General features: G+C 47.7%; 1 protein-coding gene across 2 annotated transcripts in view; it reads right to left on the reverse strand.

The window, feature by feature from the left end:
- Positions 1-19,656, reverse strand: part of Dscam (DS cell adhesion molecule) — a 668,205-nt gene that overhangs the window by 183,832 nt on the left and 464,717 nt on the right. For both annotated transcript variants that reach the window (XM_058577314.1, XM_058577315.1), the window contains exon 11: positions 13,953-14,126. In XM_058577314.1, coding sequence (XP_058433297.1) covers positions 13,953-14,126 — 174 coding nt within the window. The remainder of the gene's footprint in view (positions 1-13,952; positions 14,127-19,656) is intronic.

Consider the following 19,656-nt stretch of genomic DNA (forward strand, 5'->3'; position numbering starts at 1 on the left):
TGTGGTTTCTTTTGTCTGATGACCACACATGGCCTGCTCCAAGTGGACACCTCGAGCTGATGCTCTGAAACTGAACCCTCTGCTTTTGACAGCTCTGCAGAACCTTACCTGACTCGGGACTCGGTACCTCCATTCCTGTAAACCCTGCAGCCACATCAGCCCCTTTCTTAGTCTTTCTGTGGCCTATTTATCTATCATTGTGAAGTATGTGTGACTTGAATGTTACAGCTCTTAGAAACTAGGATTGGAGTAAAATGACCTGTGTGTGCCCAGCGTATGACGATCAGAGGACCCACAAGGATTCAGTGAACTTCCACTGCTGCAAGTGGTCTCGCCTGGGAATTGTTATTCCATAAGTTCTCACATCACGGAGAGACACAAAGGCATCACGTGTTTGGTCCCTCCTGCACCCCCACCATGAGGTACGGCCTCTTCATGGGCCCCAAAGCAGAGGGCCAGCTGGCCATGGACTCAGCGCTCCACAACTAGGAGCCACTAGGCCTTCTCTCTTCATAAGTGTGCGTTAGAGGATGAAAAGCTGCCTACCAGGCGGGTCCAGTGTAATAATATGGGCCCTTAAAGGGGGAGAGGAGAGCAGAAGATCAGAAGTGGTAGAAAAGAAGCGAGTCGGGTGTGGTGGTGCACACCTGTGATCCCAGCAACTTGGATGGGCCCTGGCCCATCCTGAGAGGTGAGGTGACAAGCAGGAGTAGGAAGAGCCCTCGGGGACCTCAGCACCTGCTGATGTGGCAGGGCACGAGGTCATCAGCCTCCAGGTCCGTGGAGCACATTTTCCCAGCACCTCCAAGGAGCTTGGAAGCTGATTCCCACCCCCCCCCACACCCCCCCCACACCCCGGTCCAGAGAGGAGCCCAGCCCTGCGGACGCCCTGATCTCAGCTTTGTGACATGCCAAACGGAGAGGCTGGCCACGCCCAGTGACTCCTAACCCTCACACTCGAGAGGACATGAGCCAGGCTGGATTGGTTGTGTTGTGCTCCTCTGTGTGTGTGCTGGGCGTTGAGCCCACGGCCTTGCCATCTGGGCACAGGCTCTGTCCCTGAGCTGCAGCCAGGGGTCCTTGGATTGGTACGTTTGTGGTAATTCATTATGACAGTTAGAGAGAACCAGCACATAGCCATCTAATGTACATCTAGGACAGGGAGGGAGGGAGAGGGAGAGGAGCAGGAAATGGGGGAGTCTCCATTCCAACTCTCTGTGCAGAGCAGGGGTGCCCGGTGGCCTGGCCAGCTGTGCAGTGTTGCTGAGGTCCATACCTGGGCTGTCACGGGCAGGGTGTGGAGATGAGATCCTCCTCCACTTCTAGCCCTCTAGCACCAAAATCTGTATTAGAGCTTTTCCGAGAAGCAGAAGCAATGGGAGGAGGAAGAGGGAAAGGCACAATTGACTTATATTAAAGAACTGGCTCATGGGTTCTAGGGCTGGTGATTCTGAAGTTTGCAGTGCAGGCTGGCAGGCTGCAGACCCAGGGAGACTTGAAGCTCAAGTCCTAAGGCTGTCAGCTGGAGAGTCTCTCCTGCTCTGCAGATCAAGTCACTTCCACACTGTGGAAGGTCATCCACTTTACCAAGTCCACAGATCTAAGTGTAGTCACATCTGAGAAGCACCTTCGCAGTAACATCCAGACAGGTGTGTGACCAAACACGGGGCATCACGTCCAGCTGAGCTGACACATGAAATCATCCATCATGAATCTACCTTCTGTCAACATGGCACCCAAGTGCATCTCTGCGCCACTTAATCTCCAGATGAAGACCACGACAAGGTACGCTGCCACTTGACATGACACAACTCTCCTTCACACACATAAACCCTCTCCCCCTCCCCCCTGAAGAGGAAGCGGATCCTTGGTCCATGTGTGCTCACCAGCTCAGAGTCCTGCAGGTCACCTGCTTACATGGCACGGTGTGGGGCCAGTGGACCACGTGCTCATGATGGGGATGAGAAAGAAAAGAAATCAAAGATGCTTGCAGAATAGGTGCACGTGCACCCACTTACCACACCCACCTCTGGTACCCCCCCTCCCCATGGTTGTGCTGTTCTCATTAATACGTCAACCTCAGCCTTTTACAGTGGTTACCCGGGAGCACAGGATGGAGTGAGCAGATCAGATTCACTGAGGATCATTATAATCCCAATTTTCACAGCTGTAGAAGTGATTTTACAGTGGCACATGAGGCAGGCTTATCAGAGGCCTCAGAAGTACTGTTGGGACAACTGGGGCCTCCGCACATCCTATTTAATGGCCATGCACCTACCCTCACCTTTCCTCCCCCTCCACACACAGCCAAGGTGGGGCAGTGGACTGAGAGGTGGGGACAGCAGTCCTGATACTGGGCACTCACAGGAGCAGCTTATGGCCACGATGCCCTCTCTGCTCCCTCTTTCCACAGAGAAAGGTGCCGCCCCCGTGGCATTACCCGCAGGGTGTGAGCAGAAGTGCTGTGCTCTCCCTTTTCACACTCACCATGAATGGCTGTGGACTCCAATGGCAGGGTACCCTGTGACTCGACTGTTACAGTGGCCTGTTCTGAACAAATCTGTACACGAAGGCCTGGCACTTGACCTGCATCTCTGGGGAGAAAGAACCATTCTCTAGAAGAACTCAGCAGCGTAGGAAAAGTGGAGAAGAATGAAAATGTAAGCATTCATACGGCAGGATATGCCTGCCAGGGCCTTCCAGAGCCTGGTGTCAGGCTTCCTGCTCCTTCCCTCCAGCAGTCTTTCCTGCTGCACACACCAGCTGAGGGCCCTCGGTTCGCACAGCATAGAAAGCCGTTTTCAGAGGACATGAATGTGTGATGAATGGCCAATAAGAAAACAGAACAACAATGCCCAGCCCTACATGACATATAGGGTTGCCTATTGGAAAGCATGAAGTGGAGTTTTGAGTATTTTTCCAGAAAAACAACTATGATAACCTAAAAAGCAAATGCGTATCAATGTAGGCAATGTTGTCTCATTTTTTAGATGAGCTGCTTGGCATATATGTGTGCCCTGTAGGACCCATGCCCCCTTCCTTGACTCTGCTCTTCCACCCTAGCAGCCCTGTTGGTGGAGCTCCCCGTGACTCCCATTCCTTCACAGCCTCTGCTCCTGCTGGGCCCTCTTCCTGGAATGCACCTGGCTCCCCGGCTCATCATGGGCACTGAAGACTCCAACCTGAGCCACTACAGCAGCTATTCTGGCCCAAACAAGATGGCGACCTCCCGGGGTAGAGCAGACCCCACAGCGCCACCTTGAGAGTCAGGCCACACTAGGGGAGAAGAATACATCAAGCCCTAAGGGTCTCTTAACTTCTGTACAGAGAAGACTGCTGGGGCTGGGAGCTTGGTCCTCAGTGTGGCTGTGCCGGGAGGTGGTAAGGAACCATGAAGACAGGGGCCCAGAGGGGGGTTGTTATGATTGAGCTATGAAAGCCGTGGAAGCGCCAATGCAGAAGGTTCAGAGTGCGATGATTAGGTTATGAGAGCTGTAACTTAATGGGCCCATCCAAGTTTGAACGGACAAATTGGGTGGCAGCTGTAGGTCATTGAGGTGGGATGGAGGAGGTGGGTCACACTGGGGTGTGCCCTGGAGGGATGCTTCTTTCCTGTACCCCTTCACTCCCCTCTCCCTCTGCTTCCTGGCTGCCAGGAAAGGGGCAGCACTCTTCTGCCATGCCTGCTGTCATGTGTGGGCCTCCCCTTGGTTCCAGAGCCATGGATTCAGGGACCGTGGACTGAGCTTCTGAAACTGTGAGCCAAAATAAACTTTCCCCCTTTAAGGTGTTCTTGTCAGACATGGCGGTCACAGCAAAGACAGCTGACTAACATAGAGGTCCTTACTGTCTGAAGTTCTCCTGGGACTCTCGTTAATTCTTACAAGAGCTGTGTTTTACAGAGCAAGCCTGGCCCCTCCCTGGTCTCTCCGGTTTCTTGTCTGCACATGACCTCCCTCTTGTGCATGTGCTCCTACCACGCTGACGTCTACCATGATGTGACTCAGCCCAGGGGCCTCTCCTCAGCCAGCGCCTTGCTGCTTTGTCTTCCCGTCTCCAAACTGTGAGCTAAATAGATCTCTTTCCTTTATGAGCTATCAGCTCTCATTATGCTAACAAGAAACGGACTGATATGAAGGTGACTATTGGAATTGCCTGATCCTGCTCATCCTGTAGTTCTCTGGAGAGAGGAGAGAGTACTGAGGCAGCCCTCTTGCATGCATGTCTGTCATGCTTATTAAAACCCAGTGTGAGCCTTCGGAATCTATCATGTAACATTGAATCACAGGTCTGGGGCCCAGAATGAGCTAGAATCCAGGTGACCTGCTCTGTCCCCAGCTTTGGAATAAGAAGGGTTTTATCTGTCTGGCTTTATTCTTCCATATTGAGCCCTGAAATCGATTGGTAAGCAGATAGACACAAAAGCGTGGACATCTAACTCAAGATTTTGTAATCCGTTGCCTTCAGGGCACAGGGTTTTACATGAATAGGTGGGAAGACAGTTTTCTGAAGGCCCTCCACCCCCGTCTGCCTTTTCACGTCAGCCATGACTGTCCTGCAGAGAGCAGATGGCTGGTCACTGCCCCGGGTTGTCATGGACACCCTGCCATGACCTGCTGTGCATTACAAATGCTCGTCAGAGACTTGCTCTGCGGTTGCTGTCTTTGGACGTGTCCTAACATGAGCAGTCCACATCATCCCTGCAGAGGGTCACACCTGGGAGACCTCAAGGGACAAATGTGCTCACAGCCAGGCATCTGCACTGTACACAGAATAAATCATCAGAGGGAACTGTCCAAGTTCACCTTTCTGGAAGCTTATTCCATGCACCTGTTCATAAGAGCCACAGTAGGGCGGATGACCCTGGGGCTTGTTTTAGCTGAGCTTGCAATAACCTGGTCTGGTGGCCCTTCAGGATGACATTTGAATGTGGTGGATCTGTCCCACAAAACCGTGCATCACCTCTGCATTGTCTTCAAGAAGCACTATGTTAAAATAAGTGACATGATAACAATGACTAAAAGACACGAGAGAGAAGAAACTAACCAAAGAGCAATGGAAAACCCCGAGCTGGGCCTTGCATTCTCTACGAAGAGTGTCACAAAATAACAAACACTGGATAAAACTCCTCTAGACCAGAAGAAAGCAAGACCCCTCTGTGATGTCTGAACACAGACAACAGCACGGACATGGTCCAAATGAATCACACATGTGACCAAACACCTGCCGTCCTGGCTGTCATGTTTGCTGTCATGTTTGCACAACTAATCAGCAGTGGAGCTGGGATTTGAAACCAGACACTCTGCACTGCAGAGTCTGAACTGTTAAGAATGGTTACACAGCCCCCTGAGAAGCGGCTGAGTGTTCTGGAAACCAAAGAGTTAGATAGCTTTGTCGGGGTCCAGCCCTGGTTGTCAAGTCACAGCCCTGTTCCTGCTCTATTCAGAGCTGGGCAGGTATCACTTCTCATTCCACAACACCTTCTACTACCGCAGAGACCTGGTGCGCATCAGAGCTGCTCACTGCTGCCTCCTCCTGCCAGGTCTAGGCAATTGCAGACTTACTTTTTGTCATGATTTGCCTGTCTGGGACATTTCATATTTTCATCCATTCACTGGTTGGTGGGTATTCCAATTGCCTACATTGTAGCTATTAAGAATGGCGCTGCTGGGACTGGGGTTGTGGCTCAGTGGTAGAGAGCTTTCCTAACAAGTGTGAGGCACTAGGTTCGATCCTCAGCACCACGTAAAAATAAAATAAAGATATTTACATATATATATATATATATATATATATATATATATATCTTCTAAAAAAATGGCACTGCTATGATCATTCACTACAAGTTTTTGTATGGGTGTGTTTTCCTAGGAGCGGGATTGCTGTGTCTCATGTAAATCTGTTTAATTTCCTGAGACTCTGCCGGACTACGCCATGTTATATTCTCACCAGCACTGGCTGAGGTCCCCAATCCCCACATCCTCTCCTATGCTCATGTCTGTCTTTTTACTTTGCCCTCCTGGTGAGTGTGACATGGGCCTCATTGTGGTCTTGGCTCTCACTTCCCTGGTGATTAGTGACGAGCATCTTCCCACGTGCTTGCTGGCCACTGGGTGTCCTCTCTAGGGAGGTGTCTTTTCAAGTCTCCTTTCCATTTGTAAATTGGGTTATTTGTGTTTCTGTTTTAGAGTTGTAGATGTCCCGGATATAATTCCCCTATTAGATATATGATTTACAAATATTTTCTCACGTTTTCCAGATTTATTCGATGTACAAATGTTTTAATACTTATAAAGTCCAAGTCTTGCTTCTCCTTTTGTCACTTGTGCTTTTGGTGTTACGACTAAGAAATCATCACCTCAATCATGGACACAAAGATTCGCTCAGTCTTTTCCTCTAAGAGTTTTACAGCTTTAGCTCTCACATTTAGGCCAATGATGGGTCTTCAGCTAGTATTTGGATATGGTGTGAGGCAAGACCCCACTTCATTCCTTTGTTCTGGGAGATTAATGTTTTTATATGAATTCTTTTAAGCCCTGTAAGAGAGCTCTGAGATAAGCCGAAAACTAAATAACTAAGGTACAGAGAGGTTGTGTAACTTACCCGAGCTATGCGGCTAGCAATTGGCAAACCTAACCAAGAAGTTTCAAGAGCCCATTTTCTTAAATATCTTAACCTAGAATGAAATTGACATTTAAACAAAGTAAGAATGGACTAGGCTAGTCACAAATGATGTTACAACAACTGACTGACCATATGTGGAAAACATATTAGCTCTTACAATTTCCATCACAATTAATTCCTTAAACATTAAAGAGTTAAATGACAATGTAGAATAATAATATTGGAAATAGTGGGACAGAGAATAAGTACTAGAATGGCACAGAAGCAGGAGGGGAAACCTTGAAGGAAAGCTGTCAGATAAAGCTACATACATTTTTAAACCTGTATTTCAGAACACTATGAGATAGGATTATTTCACATTTATAGTAACGGCAGAGAGAGCTGAACAGACCACCCTTCCCTGACTGCGTGTGCATGAACAGACACACACACATGCACACACACACACACAGGTCCATCTAGGCACATGCACACCAAGACAGTGACATCCTGCTGCTTCCCAAGCAGCCACCTGGTACTTGGACCTGTGAGCTGCTGTTCATTTGCTGGCTGTGCCCTCTCCAATACCATAAAACCCCGTGTAGCTCTCTGCTCTGCTCTCTGCCATGCACACCCATGGCGAGTCCTTCACACAGTCACAGGGGTCCTGTCTTGTTCAGAGGATGTGGGTTCTGGAACATTCCCTGACACTAGGGGTCGCTCAATGAATGCAGCTGCCTGAATGACTGGACAGAACTGATGGGGCAGCCAGAATTAGCAAGGCAGTGCCCCGTGGCAAGGGCCAGAGGGACCACAGGCATTGCAGCAGACACAACATGGAGCGGCACGGATGACTGGTTTAGACAGATTAAGGTTTGCCTGCCGGAGCAGGTGATCTGGTTACGGTGAGCTTCCCTCCGACAAGAGACTGCCGAGAGTCTGCTGTCACTGGGTCTGTGTGTGTCCCCACTGCCTCAGCAGAGTATGCACACCTGGGGCCTGAAGCAGCAGGACCCTTCTTGTGGTCCCGGAGGCTGGAAGTCCCACATCAGGGAGTTGGAGGCCCGCACTCCCTCCAATCCTTCCAGGGGAGACTCCTCCCTGGCCTCACCCACGTTCCCTTGGTTTGTGGCAGTGTAACTCCAACCTCTGTCTCGGTGTCCAAATCCTGGGTTTATCAGGACACCAGTCCTAGTGGATCAGGCCCAGCCCACTCCAGCCAAACCCTGTTTTTCCTCATCACCCCGTTTCCTAATGTGGTCACATTCTGAGGTGGGGTGGGGTAAGAGCTTTGGCGAGTTAATGAGGGGGTGCGAAATTCAACCCCTAACATTGGAGGAGGAGGAGGGAGGTTGGAATCTAAGCAGGTAGCAAAAGGCCTCTCTGTGTTATCGTCTTCCACGTGGACAAGGTTCTTACCACCCAAGGAGCCTTGAGCAGGTCCACTTCCAGGTGGCTCAGGTGTGAGATGTGGAGGTTCAGGTGGAATACAGGGTTCTCCACCCAGCGGGGCCACCCCAGCTCGGCCTTCATTGAGGGGCTTCCACCAGCTGGGAGCCGCCCCTGTGCTGTGTGTGTGTCCACTGTTTCTGGTCCTGTTCTTGGGCACCTAGGCGTTCCCATGAAACCTGCAGATGTATTTGACTGCAGAGGGTCTTCAGTGAGGGCTGGGAACGTGAAAGTGGGTGCAGGATTAAATGGGGTGGGCAGGTGTCCTCTGAGTCCATGAAAATACACAAACTGTGGGCACCTCACTTCTGTGACAGGTCTGGTCCATCTGGTTCAAGAGGCCTGAGGCTGTAATTCAGGAATGATGGACGATGGCCAGAGTGACCATGGAGACTGCAAGTCCTGAGTGGGGTTGATTCAAGGTGCACAGCTTCCCCGTGGGGGTGCACAGGGCTGGGCTGCTGCACCCCTGGTAGCGCCACAGAGCAAGGGCCTGGGAAGATTCCAATTGCGACAACCAGGCTCAGAACAGATGAAGTAAGAGAGTCCAACGGAACATCCGGGCCCAGATCTGGATTCTCGAGGAGGGAAGGGCAACTGATCACTGTGTTCAAACCTAACAGGCCCTCGCTGGCAATGGCAGGACTTCAGAGGACACCACCGAGGTCCATCTTGACACAGCCATGCTGAGGCCTATCTGGTGGAAGCGGAGTGGGCTGGTGTGAGCTCATCCAGAGTCCTCAGGGGCTCCGGGGCCCATGGACCTGGCTGGGTGAGCATGGTGGGCAGGGGCGGTGGCCGGCCAGGCTGGGTGAGAGCCTGCGGGCTGCTCCAGGGCCAGCAGCTTCACAGATGCCCAGAGTAACCGAGTCTCCAGGGAAGCCCTGCCCCTGTTTGATAAGCGATGCTCTTTCATGCCGCATGCGGGGATCAGAAAGGATTGAAGCAGAGCTGCTGACAAAGGCAAAGCTGCCCGTTGCTCGTGGGCTGCAGACTCACACTGAAATCAGTGCTCCTCCAAACACCGCGCCAGTCCGCCATCAGGGAGGGCTGGAGGGCCAGGTGGAGTTTTGGCACCTGAGAGAAACATCAGGGGCGGCTCATCCATTTGACAGATCTGGTAGTTTGGGGAACTGTTTTCTTTTTTTTTTAATTTTATCAGATATTTATTTTTTAATTTGTTTTAATTAGTTACACATTACAGTATAATGACCTTGACATATTTGAATCAGATGGGTTATCATATCTCATTTTTCTGAGTATACAGGGAACTGTTTTCTTAACTCAAAAAAAAATCTCATTTCCCAGATTGTAGTGGGCCCTGGTATAGAGAAAGAGGACTAATCTACGTGCACAGCTTGAATTCTGCACACCTCGACTTCTGCAGACCTCCACCCATCAGGGGTGGGGTCAATGGGAGAGGCAAGTCTGATCAAAAGCAGAGAGCACGGCTCTGCCTTGGCTCTGAAGCGCCTGAGCATTCTCTAACATTTATCTGCGTCCTCGGTGCATCTGGCTACGCAATGAACCAGAATTGAGCAGGCTGCATGGAAGCAGGAGCACCGGCCCAGCTGGAAGGTCTGCAGGGATGCGTCTCCCTCCTACCCAGGCTTTCCAAGACCGCCCTGTGTTCACCAGCTCTCTTCTCCACCCACCGCCACCTCATGTCCGGGTCCAAACAAAAGGCCTGCGTGGCAGATGCTCATTGTTAAAGTGCTTTGGCTTTGGAGAGATCCTTTCAAAAGTAGGAAGAAAACTTCCTGTGCAGGAAGGACACCAGTCCCTGCTTCCCAGTGGCCCAGGGAGAGCCCCCGACAGCAGCCTGGGTCTTGAAAATGTGCTTACAGCCCTGTACCAGCCACTCTGGGCCCCAGAGTGACCCCTGAGCAACTGCCTGGGCTTCCTGACGTGGCCCTAGCTGGTGGTGCATTCTCCATGCTGAACTGAGAAATACCTGCAGTGCTTCTTAAGGTTGCATACAGACAGGGGAGAGCACGCCGGGTGCTATTTAGAGCAGTGCAACCTACCTCTAGTCAACGTGCCTTTTTCCACTGGGAAGCCCCAGATGCTTCGATTACTCTTCAACAACCAGGGGTGGGAGACCTCACTGGCCCTCAGAATTTGTGGAGGCTCCATTCCAGATGTGACTTCAGGGCCAGAGTCACAGGGAAGATGCCATACCTCCCCTAGATCCCAGAGGGCCCGTGGCTTCCTCCTCCTCTCTACTGTAAGGCTTTGAATCTTCTTTTCCAGAATGGTTTTCTGGAATGCTCCAGTTTCCAGAAAAGCATTGTATGTCCTCTCTCCAGCTAGTGATTATATTGTTTTATAACATTATAAAACATTATATAGGTGACACATTTATGTAATATATTTATAATGCTATAAAACATTATGTTATAATGTAGCAAGTTACATTTAAATGATCCATAACATGTCATAAAACACATTAAACACATAACACATATATGACAGAACACCCTTATGACATTGTAAAACATCATGTGCTATATGTAACATACATGGAATGCTGATTGGAGCATTGTGTGCTTTCTCTCTCTCTCCCATGCTCCTATTTTCAGAACCTCAGGCTGCATTCTCTCTCTCTCTCTCTCTCCAGCCAACGCTGCCACTGCCTCCTCCTATGTGTTGGGGTGCATACAAAGTGCTTCACACCTCTCCACGCATGTCACATGCATGACCCCATGTCCATGCCCCTCTGAGGGGGCATGATTCCTCCCGCTTTCCAGGTGAAGAGAGAAAAAGTGATTTGTCCAGACACATCACTCAGACACTGTGGGACCTGGAGGAGATCCCAGGCCTCAGGTGCAATGGAGAGCCTGCCTACAGTGGGTCACAGGAGCCCACCTCACCCCCAGTTCCTCCTCCCCAAGTCTGGGATGCACTCCCTGCACATGGAAACTGAAGTATGTGACTCTTGATTTCTTCAACAGAGGTCTTGGTAGCTGCTGGCATTTTAAGGTTAACAAAATTGTAGTGGCCACCTCAAAGCAGACCTGCTACGATTGTTATGTCATAAATATTGGCAATATTGGGAAATTCTTTAGTGCATAAATGACTGTAGCCAATGGTTTGAGAAAAGGGGACGGTGTTTGCCCCTTTTTAGTGAGATTTTTTCCCATGCTTGGCAGGGGTGGGACCGGGCTTTGCTGCCCTTCTGTCCTGCTGCCTTTGATCAGGTAGGTCTGGCACTCACCTTGAGGGTTGTTCTGCACATGCACGTGGGTGTGGGAGTAAATGCCTACCCGCCCATGAGTGTGGGCACCTGTGACGGTCAGGACCATATGAAGAGATTAAAACAAAGGACAGGGAGATCACGGCTCCTTGTCTTCTTGACACTCCCAGTCAGGTGCCCAAGAGGTCAGCTGTGTGCATGCCATGTCTCATTCTCACATACCCCTCTCTATTCCCACAGACAGGAAAGCAAGCACGACGAGCCCTGGTGTGGGAAGGAAGCCAGGTTGGCACCCATCAGGAGGTGATGGTGTGACCCTGTCATCCTCACACGGAGGGAGCGCCTGACTACTGAGGAGCCAGCGGGTACTACATTGGCCAGGACAGGCCACCCAAGTCAGACCAGGCCCCCAGCCCACGCCTGCTTCCCCCCACCCCATGCACAACCAAAGTGCAGCTGCTCTTACACACCAGCACCCTGCTCACACACACCCAAAAAACAGGCTCCTCCCAAGTTTCTTGGCTTCCTTTTTTTTAAATGTCACTACTGGGATAATAGATTCACTTGCTGTCTGTGTTTTTTTCTTCATGCTTCTATATCTCTTTCTTAAGTGACATTTTACTTTCAGAATTTGAATATTATTTCACAGAGTTAAAGATGCCAGAGGCATGAAGCCCACAGCGTTGATGAAGTGGCTGTGCCGACTGAGACCTGGCACAACTGACTCACTCTTTGGCGGACTCCAAGACCAACTTCTCTTTGCAGTGTGTCCCCTTAAAGGTCCCTCTGTCACAACATGGTGCCCGAGTGGCGTTCCCTCTTGCTGTGGACCTGCCAATGTCTGTATCCACTCTCCTTGTTCCCTTCCTGGTGTGCCCTGACCAGCTTCAATGCCCACCTCTTGACATCCCTGCCCTTCAGGACCCCTCAGGTGACACAGGTGTCCACTCCATAGTATCTCCTAGCTCCGGTTGATATAACAAAGCACCATCACCTGAGTGAGGTACCCACAGCAGCCATTACTCCCCAGGGTTCTGGAGACTGGAAGCCTGAGACCAGGGCACCCCCAGGGCGGGGTGCTGAGAAGGGATTTCTTCCAGGTTCCAGGAGTCCTCTGCCCAAGGTGCCCACTTCCACGGTGGCTGGAGGATCTCTGAGGTCCCTTCCACACTTCCACCCCATCTGCCCTCCAAGCTCCCAAGGCTTCCTCTGGGGTCAGGATTTCCACCCAAGACACTGAGCACCCTGCATCTAGTCCCGATGCCACAGCAGGTGGGTCGCAGGCTGGCTGTGCACTGGGTGTGCTGCACTCCATCATGGACTTGTGCTGCTGCCACTCGCGGTGCCCTTCCCCGTCACCTCCCTTCGGAAGCCTGAGTGCTTTCATTCAAGGGGATCAGACCCATGGTGGCCCTCACAGGGCCTTGTGCATGTTAGGTCCTAGAAATGTGTTTGTGGAACTGACAGGTGTTTTATGGATGTGGAATATATTAAAATCACTGGACATACCGTTTCACAAGGGAGAAGGATCAACATTGGCCAGCACCAGTCCTCAGTTCACAGCCCAACAGGTTATAATTTTTAAAAATGACCTTGTCAGCTTTAGATTTAAATGATAGTAAAATCTGTTTTCAGATTCTTGCTAATTAGTTCCTCCAAAGCATAGAATTGAGATGGCAAAAATTATGCATTGAATATGTGCAAAACATATTTTAAAACAACTGTATTTCAGAACAATAATCTGTTTCCCAGTGTGTAAGTTTAGCAAATAGTTTAATATTTTCATTATTCTGTTGGAAATAATAGCCTAAAATAAATTCCTAGTGAATTAGAATGAATACCATTCTGTGTAGCTAACTAGACTTCTAACTTTTATTCATTCACACACATCACAAAAATCCTTTTAAAGAACCCAACGCCCTAATAAATGGTATGGAAAGGATCACTGCAGACCATCAATAGCAGAATTTAAAAAGTTTCCAACAGAGAAAGCCTGAGCAGAGCCTTATGGTCATAAAGAAAACACAGTTAATTCAACAGAAAATTATAAATGGACACAGCCACTCCCCGTAAACAGATGCCTAACCATTTGTTAGCAAGCAGGACTCAGGAAATGTCGGCTCCTTTTATATCCTTTCTCTGGGGTTCAGTTACCAGAGTGGGGAAAACACTGACCCCCGGAGCCCTTTCCTACACCATGGCCGGCAGCGCAGACCCAGCCCAGGATACACGATCCTGTCCTTCTGTCGTGCCCTGGTTTGGCATGAGGATTCAAGTTCGATTTTATCATAATCCTCTTAAGAAGAAGTCTATGGACTAGCCAGCTTGCAGAGTTAAATGCACGAGAGAAGAACATGGTGAGAGCATGCCTGGCCTTCGCCCTGGGAAAGTGACAGGGTAGAGATGCGGGTGCTGCCCAGAGGCCTACTCATCTGCTAGGCCGCCCAGAGCCCACACCAGGGGCACGGGAACAGGAGGGAAAGAAGTGTTCCTGGCCCATCCTGGAAGGAGGGACTGGCCGGGTGCACTGATGACAATCACCTGCATTCTCCATCCTCCTCAATTGTGTCAACCACCCCCACCACCCACGATGGTGATCCTACAGGACGCATTTGTTTTGCTTTTAAACAGATGCGCGTGGAGACAGTGGAAAAGCTAAGCCCCCAAGACCTATGTAGGTAAAAGGAAGCATTCTTCTTCTTACTTTTGACCGTGAGGTACATGGACTTGCTGACGTCCGCGCCCACATCGTTGCTGACCTTGCAGAGGTAGTAGCCGCTGTCTTCCTCCACCACGTGCTTGATTAACAGCGACCCGTTGCTGAGCACCTGGATTCGGCCGTTCAGGGCGATGGGCTGGAACTGGGGAACCCCAGCACCTGGAGAGAATAGGAAAGAAGGGTTGTGATGCACACCAGAGGAACTATGGGACACAGTGAGCAGAAGCCACCCAGGCCACCTCCAGCTGAAGCGGACAGTTGGGGGACACACCCAGCTCTCCTGTCTTCCTTCTAACATGGAAACTCTTGTTCAGAGAGAAGCAGGTTTATTTAAAATGAGTAGTTCAAAGTCTGAGGTAAAAGAGTAAGAGCTTAAAAGTGCTTTTGACATGAAAAGCCAAATTTGAGTGTTAAGTAGCTGATAAATTATTCAAAGAAATTGCAGCAGAGCAAGCACTGAAGTAGACGTCTCTCTGGTGCTACTTAAACTCCTTCTGTTCCTAAGGACTTAATGCAAATGTAAACAAGGGACTGTCTGGGGACACGGCACTGGAGTCCTTGCTCACTGCACATATCTGAGGCTACAAAGAGACACGGCACCGCAGATTTCTCTTCAGGGGTGATGATGTTCTAGTAGAGCAGCACAGCCCACGGCTGGTATCACTTAATGTCAGTTGAACAGCTAGGCACAGCCCACTGCCCTCAGGGTGACTACCTGCAGGCAGAGAGCAGCCTAGGTGGGGGACACTGTGATCACAGGTGTGAGGTGGTTCATAGGAGAGAGCCACAGGAAACTATTGAAAAATATCTGGAAATCATAAAAGAGGACTAGGCCCAGGAGTCACAGTGGTTTGGCTTAAACCACTGCTCTGCCGCCCTCTCCTGGGGGACTGGGTGGGAATGTGACCCTGCAAGCCTCCCCTGAGTCCTGTCCTCTCTGACCTGGCAGGCTGCAGACCCTGGGGAGAGGATGGACTCCATCACCCTGGAGGAAGCACAGAGTGTGGACCTGGGCTGTGTTCTGGGGAGGAGCTGCTAGCCCCCGGCCCTGCGCCCTGCAGGTCTCTGGGCAGGACTCCAAATGTGGAGATGTCCAGCTTGGAGCCAGAGGATACTGGGGAGGGCGAGACCCTTCCTCCTGCCTCCAGGCCAGCTGGCAGCTGCACGCTGGTGTCCTGACTGTGCCTGCCCTTCCTGCTTCCAATTCAGACACCTCACCTGGGGCCTGAGCCTCAGCAGACAGAGGACATTACCACTCCACCTAAGAGGATCTTCCACAGGGAAAAAGAACAACACACATGCTCTCTGCAGCAGGGGCTCTCTCCAAGAGAAGTCATCGACCACTTGAATTAAAACAAAGGAGGGGTTCCCCTCTGCTGAGGATGTGGGAAGGTAGAAGAGAGAGCCACTCCTATTCCAGCCGTGAAAGGGACTGGTCATCTACAAAGTCACACTTTTCTTTGAGTAAATCTGGGAGCCCAAGTAACAGGCAGGTAGGTAAACTCTGCTGCAAAGAGACCAAAGCCCAGGAAACAGAGGTGAGCTACAAAAACTAGTTCACATTTGGGACTTGGTGGAAGGAAGAAGCCCCACGTGTATTGGTCGGTGAAAGAGCCAACATGCTCCTCTGGCTTTACTCCTCTTTTCATGGGCAGTGCCAGAGTCCAACGGAGAATTATGAGACACACACAAACAATGCAAGAGGAAAGGACCAGGACACCAGCAGCCAACAGATCCCCACCAGGGGAAGCTAGATGTATTGGAAAGAAAGTTTGCAATAACTATGATTGATGTGCAGGAATAGACGGAGGGCTTCAGATGACATATTAAAAGTATATAAAGGTGACAAATAATGGAAACAACACATGCAGTATTAGATATGAAGATTTTATTAAAGAGGCTTATTAGCAGACTGGGCACCGCAGAGGAAAGAATTGGGTCAACAGAAATATCCGAAGTGGTCTGGTGTGGTAGCGCACGCCTGTCATCCCAGTGGCTAGGGAGGCTGAAGCAGGAGGATCTCAAGTTCAAAGCCAGCCTCACCAACTCAGCTCTAAGCAACTCAGCGAGACCCTGTCTCTAAATAAAAGGGCTGGGGATGTGGTTCAGTGGTTAAGCACACCTGGGTTCAATCCCTGGTATCCTCCACCCACCAAAAAAAAAAAAAAAAAAAGAAAAGAAAAATAAATTATTCAAAGTGAAACAAAAGGAGCAAAGAGTGGAAAATACAGCATATAACATTCTGGATAGTCTAACAATGAGTAATTGCAGTCTCAAAGGAGAGAGTAGAAAGAACAGAAGAAATAACACTGGAAATACCCAGGACTTAGTCACCACCACCAATCAATTTGACTTACTGGGCATTTGTGGAATTCTACACCCAACAATAGCAGAGTGTGTACTGTTTCAAGTGGTCATAGAACAATGACCACAAGCGAGGAGGTCTGTGTGCCCTGGACCATATGTCAAGATGCCCAATGGGATGATATTTGGGAGGTCATTAGGTCATGAGGGTGCAGCCCTCACGAATGGCATTAGTATCCTTGTAAAAGGGACCATGGAGAGCTCTCTTGACCCTTTCTACCATGTGAGGACACAGTAAGAGGGCCCCCTCCCAAATCCCACCAGCTGGTGACCTGGCCTCAGGCTCTCGGCCTCTAGAACCATGAGACTAGTTTGTTGCTTAGGTCTAGGGTAACCTGTTACGTAGCCTGGACAGCCTTAGAGAGTCAACAGGAGAAATGATACTGTGGGTTATAACTCATATTTAAATAAATGCTATCCAATGAAAACAATGCAAAGAATGTTTGACTTCTACAGCAAAATTAAAATTGAGATCAATAGCAGAAACATACCTAGGAGAGCTTTGACTGTTTGAAAATTAATCAACACACTTATAAATAACTTACAAGTCAAAGAAGACATCACTATAGATATGTGAAAAATATTTTGAGTTGAGTAAAAATAAAAACCAAAACACAACGTATCAAAATGTGTGGAATGTGGCTTAAAGCAACACTTCCATGGGAGTTTGCAATGTTAAATGCTGTGCTAGAAGAGGACAAATGTCAGATAGAGCCAGAAGGCACTGCATGAGGAGCAAACACAACCCAACAGGACACTGCAAAGTCAACGAGACAAAGAACGGTAGGAGAGATCCAGTACAGCCCCAAACTGGTTCTATGAAAAGGACAATATAATACATAAACCTCTACCTGAATTTGTGAAGAAAAAAGCAACTACAAGCAACTGAAATAAAAGAGGTTATTATTGTAGTTTCTACTTGCATTAAAAGGATAATAGGAAAATATAAAGAATAATTTGGTATCAATAAATTTGACAACTTAAATAGGTAAATTTCTTTAAAAAACTATCTCAAAGATCACTCAAAAACTAGATAATCCTAATTATCCTACATCTATCAAACAATAGATAACCCTGTCTACTAGGTAAATGGAATGTGTAGTTTAAAACATTCTACAAAGAGCATCGAAGCTCGGATGGCTTCACTGGGGGGCTCTATAGTAACCTGGGTCTGAGGTGTCTCCCAAAGGCCCATGTCATGGAGACCCGGCTCCGGGCTGGTGGGCTGTTGGGAGTAGTGGGAACCTTAGAGGAAGGAGGCCCCTGGGGCATGGCTTTGAAGTGCACATTTGTCTCATCTCCACTCTCCTTCCTCTCTCAATTTCCTGGCTGTCATGAGGAGGGCAGCTCTGCTCCCCCATGCCCTCCCAGCCACAATGCTCTGACTCACAAGCCCAGAGAAAACAGAGACAAGTGATCTTGGATGAAACCTCTGAAACCATGAGCCAAACCAAAGCTTTCCTCTTGTCAGTTGATTTATCTCAGGCATTTTATCACAGTGACAGGAAGCTCACTAACATATTACCCAATATTTAAAGAAGAAATAATACTCATTGACACATACCATTATAGGAAGGAAAGTTTGCAACTGTTTCTATGAGGTCAGCATCACACTGATACCAAAACCAAAGATCTTAAAGAAAAAGAGAACAGACCACTGTCCTGACAAACATAAATAGGAAGACCGTTAAGTAAAACAAGCAAGGTTTACCAATAAATAAAAATAAACAACATACCACAGGTGTACCCCATGGATGCAAGGTTGGTTTAAGTTAAAAAAATTAGTCAGTAGACCAAAACCTAAACACCATATTATCAACTTCAATGAGGACAAAAAAAAGAGAAAGAAAACAACAAAACAGTTCATGGAATTCAACATCCACTCACAAAAAAAATCTGACAGAAAAATAGGAATAGAACAAAAATCATGATCAAAACTCTACAAATAACCTCAAACCTAATTGTGAAAGACTGAATTATCACCAAAAGTGATGAAAGAAACTAGGATGTAAGATACCAGTGTTTTATTTAACACTGTTCTGAAGACTATAGCAAGAACAAGAAAAAAGAAAAATGAAATGAAATGAACACAGATTGGAAAAGACGAAATCACTTCACTGATGATGGCATGACTCCATCAATAGTATGATAACAATACGAAAAATGCTGCTAAAACGATAAAGCAAGTTAGTAAAGGCATGAAATACCAACACCCGTACACAGAGCCCAAGTCAATTTTATTTATATATGTTAGGAACAAGCAACTGAAACTTAAAAGAAGACAACACATTTACATCAAAACATGAAATAATTAGGATGAATTTAATAAAACAGTTTCTATACTGGTCCATTAAAATTATAAGTTCTTGAAAATAATTAAAATGTGAAGTAAACTTTATAAAGTATATAAGTTCTATCTAGTTCATGGATAGAAATAACCAATAATTTCAGACTGGTGTCGACAACCTTATTCTATAAAGGCTCAGATATTAAACATTGTAAGTTTAGCAGGCCATACAGTCTCTTTTAAAACCATCTCTGCCACCAAAGCATGAAGGCAGCTGTGAAAAACAATAAGTTAATTGCATGACTATGTTCCGAAAAAATATTTATAAAAACAGGTTGTGGGCAGGACTTGGATACTGGTTGCTCACTGGCTATTCTTGGGTTTCAGAGGAATTCAAATGTGAGATAAGTGCAAAATTGGAAGGAAGAGGATATGCTAGCAGTGTTTACTTGGATGAGCTCTTCATTATATATCTATGGTATAAAATATTATAAAATGGTCTACATAAACAAATTCTTAAAAATTCATCTTATTCAAAACAAGGTATGAATGAGTTTTGAAAACAATAACATTGCTTGGATTTTGAGAGGGATTGTGTTAAATCTCTGTTATCAATTCAGGAAGAACTGACATCTTAACGATGTCGAGTCTTCCAATCCATGAACATGGTATGTGTCTCCATTTATTTAAATTACTTTGATTTCTTACATTAGCATTGTATAGTTTTAGCATACAATTTCTGTACATATCTGTTAGATTTACTAATTATTATTTAATTTTTTGACTAATTATAAATGGCTTCATGTTTTTAATTTTGGTATCTGTGTACCTAGTGCTAGTATACAAAAATATAATTGATTTCTATTTTAAAATATAATAATTTTTTATGATTTCTGTATGCTCCTTTTCTCAGTATCAGTTATTAAACATTTTACAAAGTAACACTAAATGAATAAAATCATTCTTATTCCTAAATCTTTTCACTCTTCAGAAGCAGAGAAATTACCAAAATGTATACAATACAAAATTATCCTAGAA

The sequence above is a fragment of the Marmota monax genome, unplaced genomic scaffold, assembly GCF_021218885.2.
Source record: "Marmota monax isolate L192 unplaced genomic scaffold, Marmota_monax_Labrador192_F-V1.1 WCK01_AAM20220418_F8-fsc00125, whole genome shotgun sequence".
NCBI lineage: Eukaryota > Metazoa > Chordata > Mammalia > Rodentia > Sciuridae > Marmota > Marmota monax.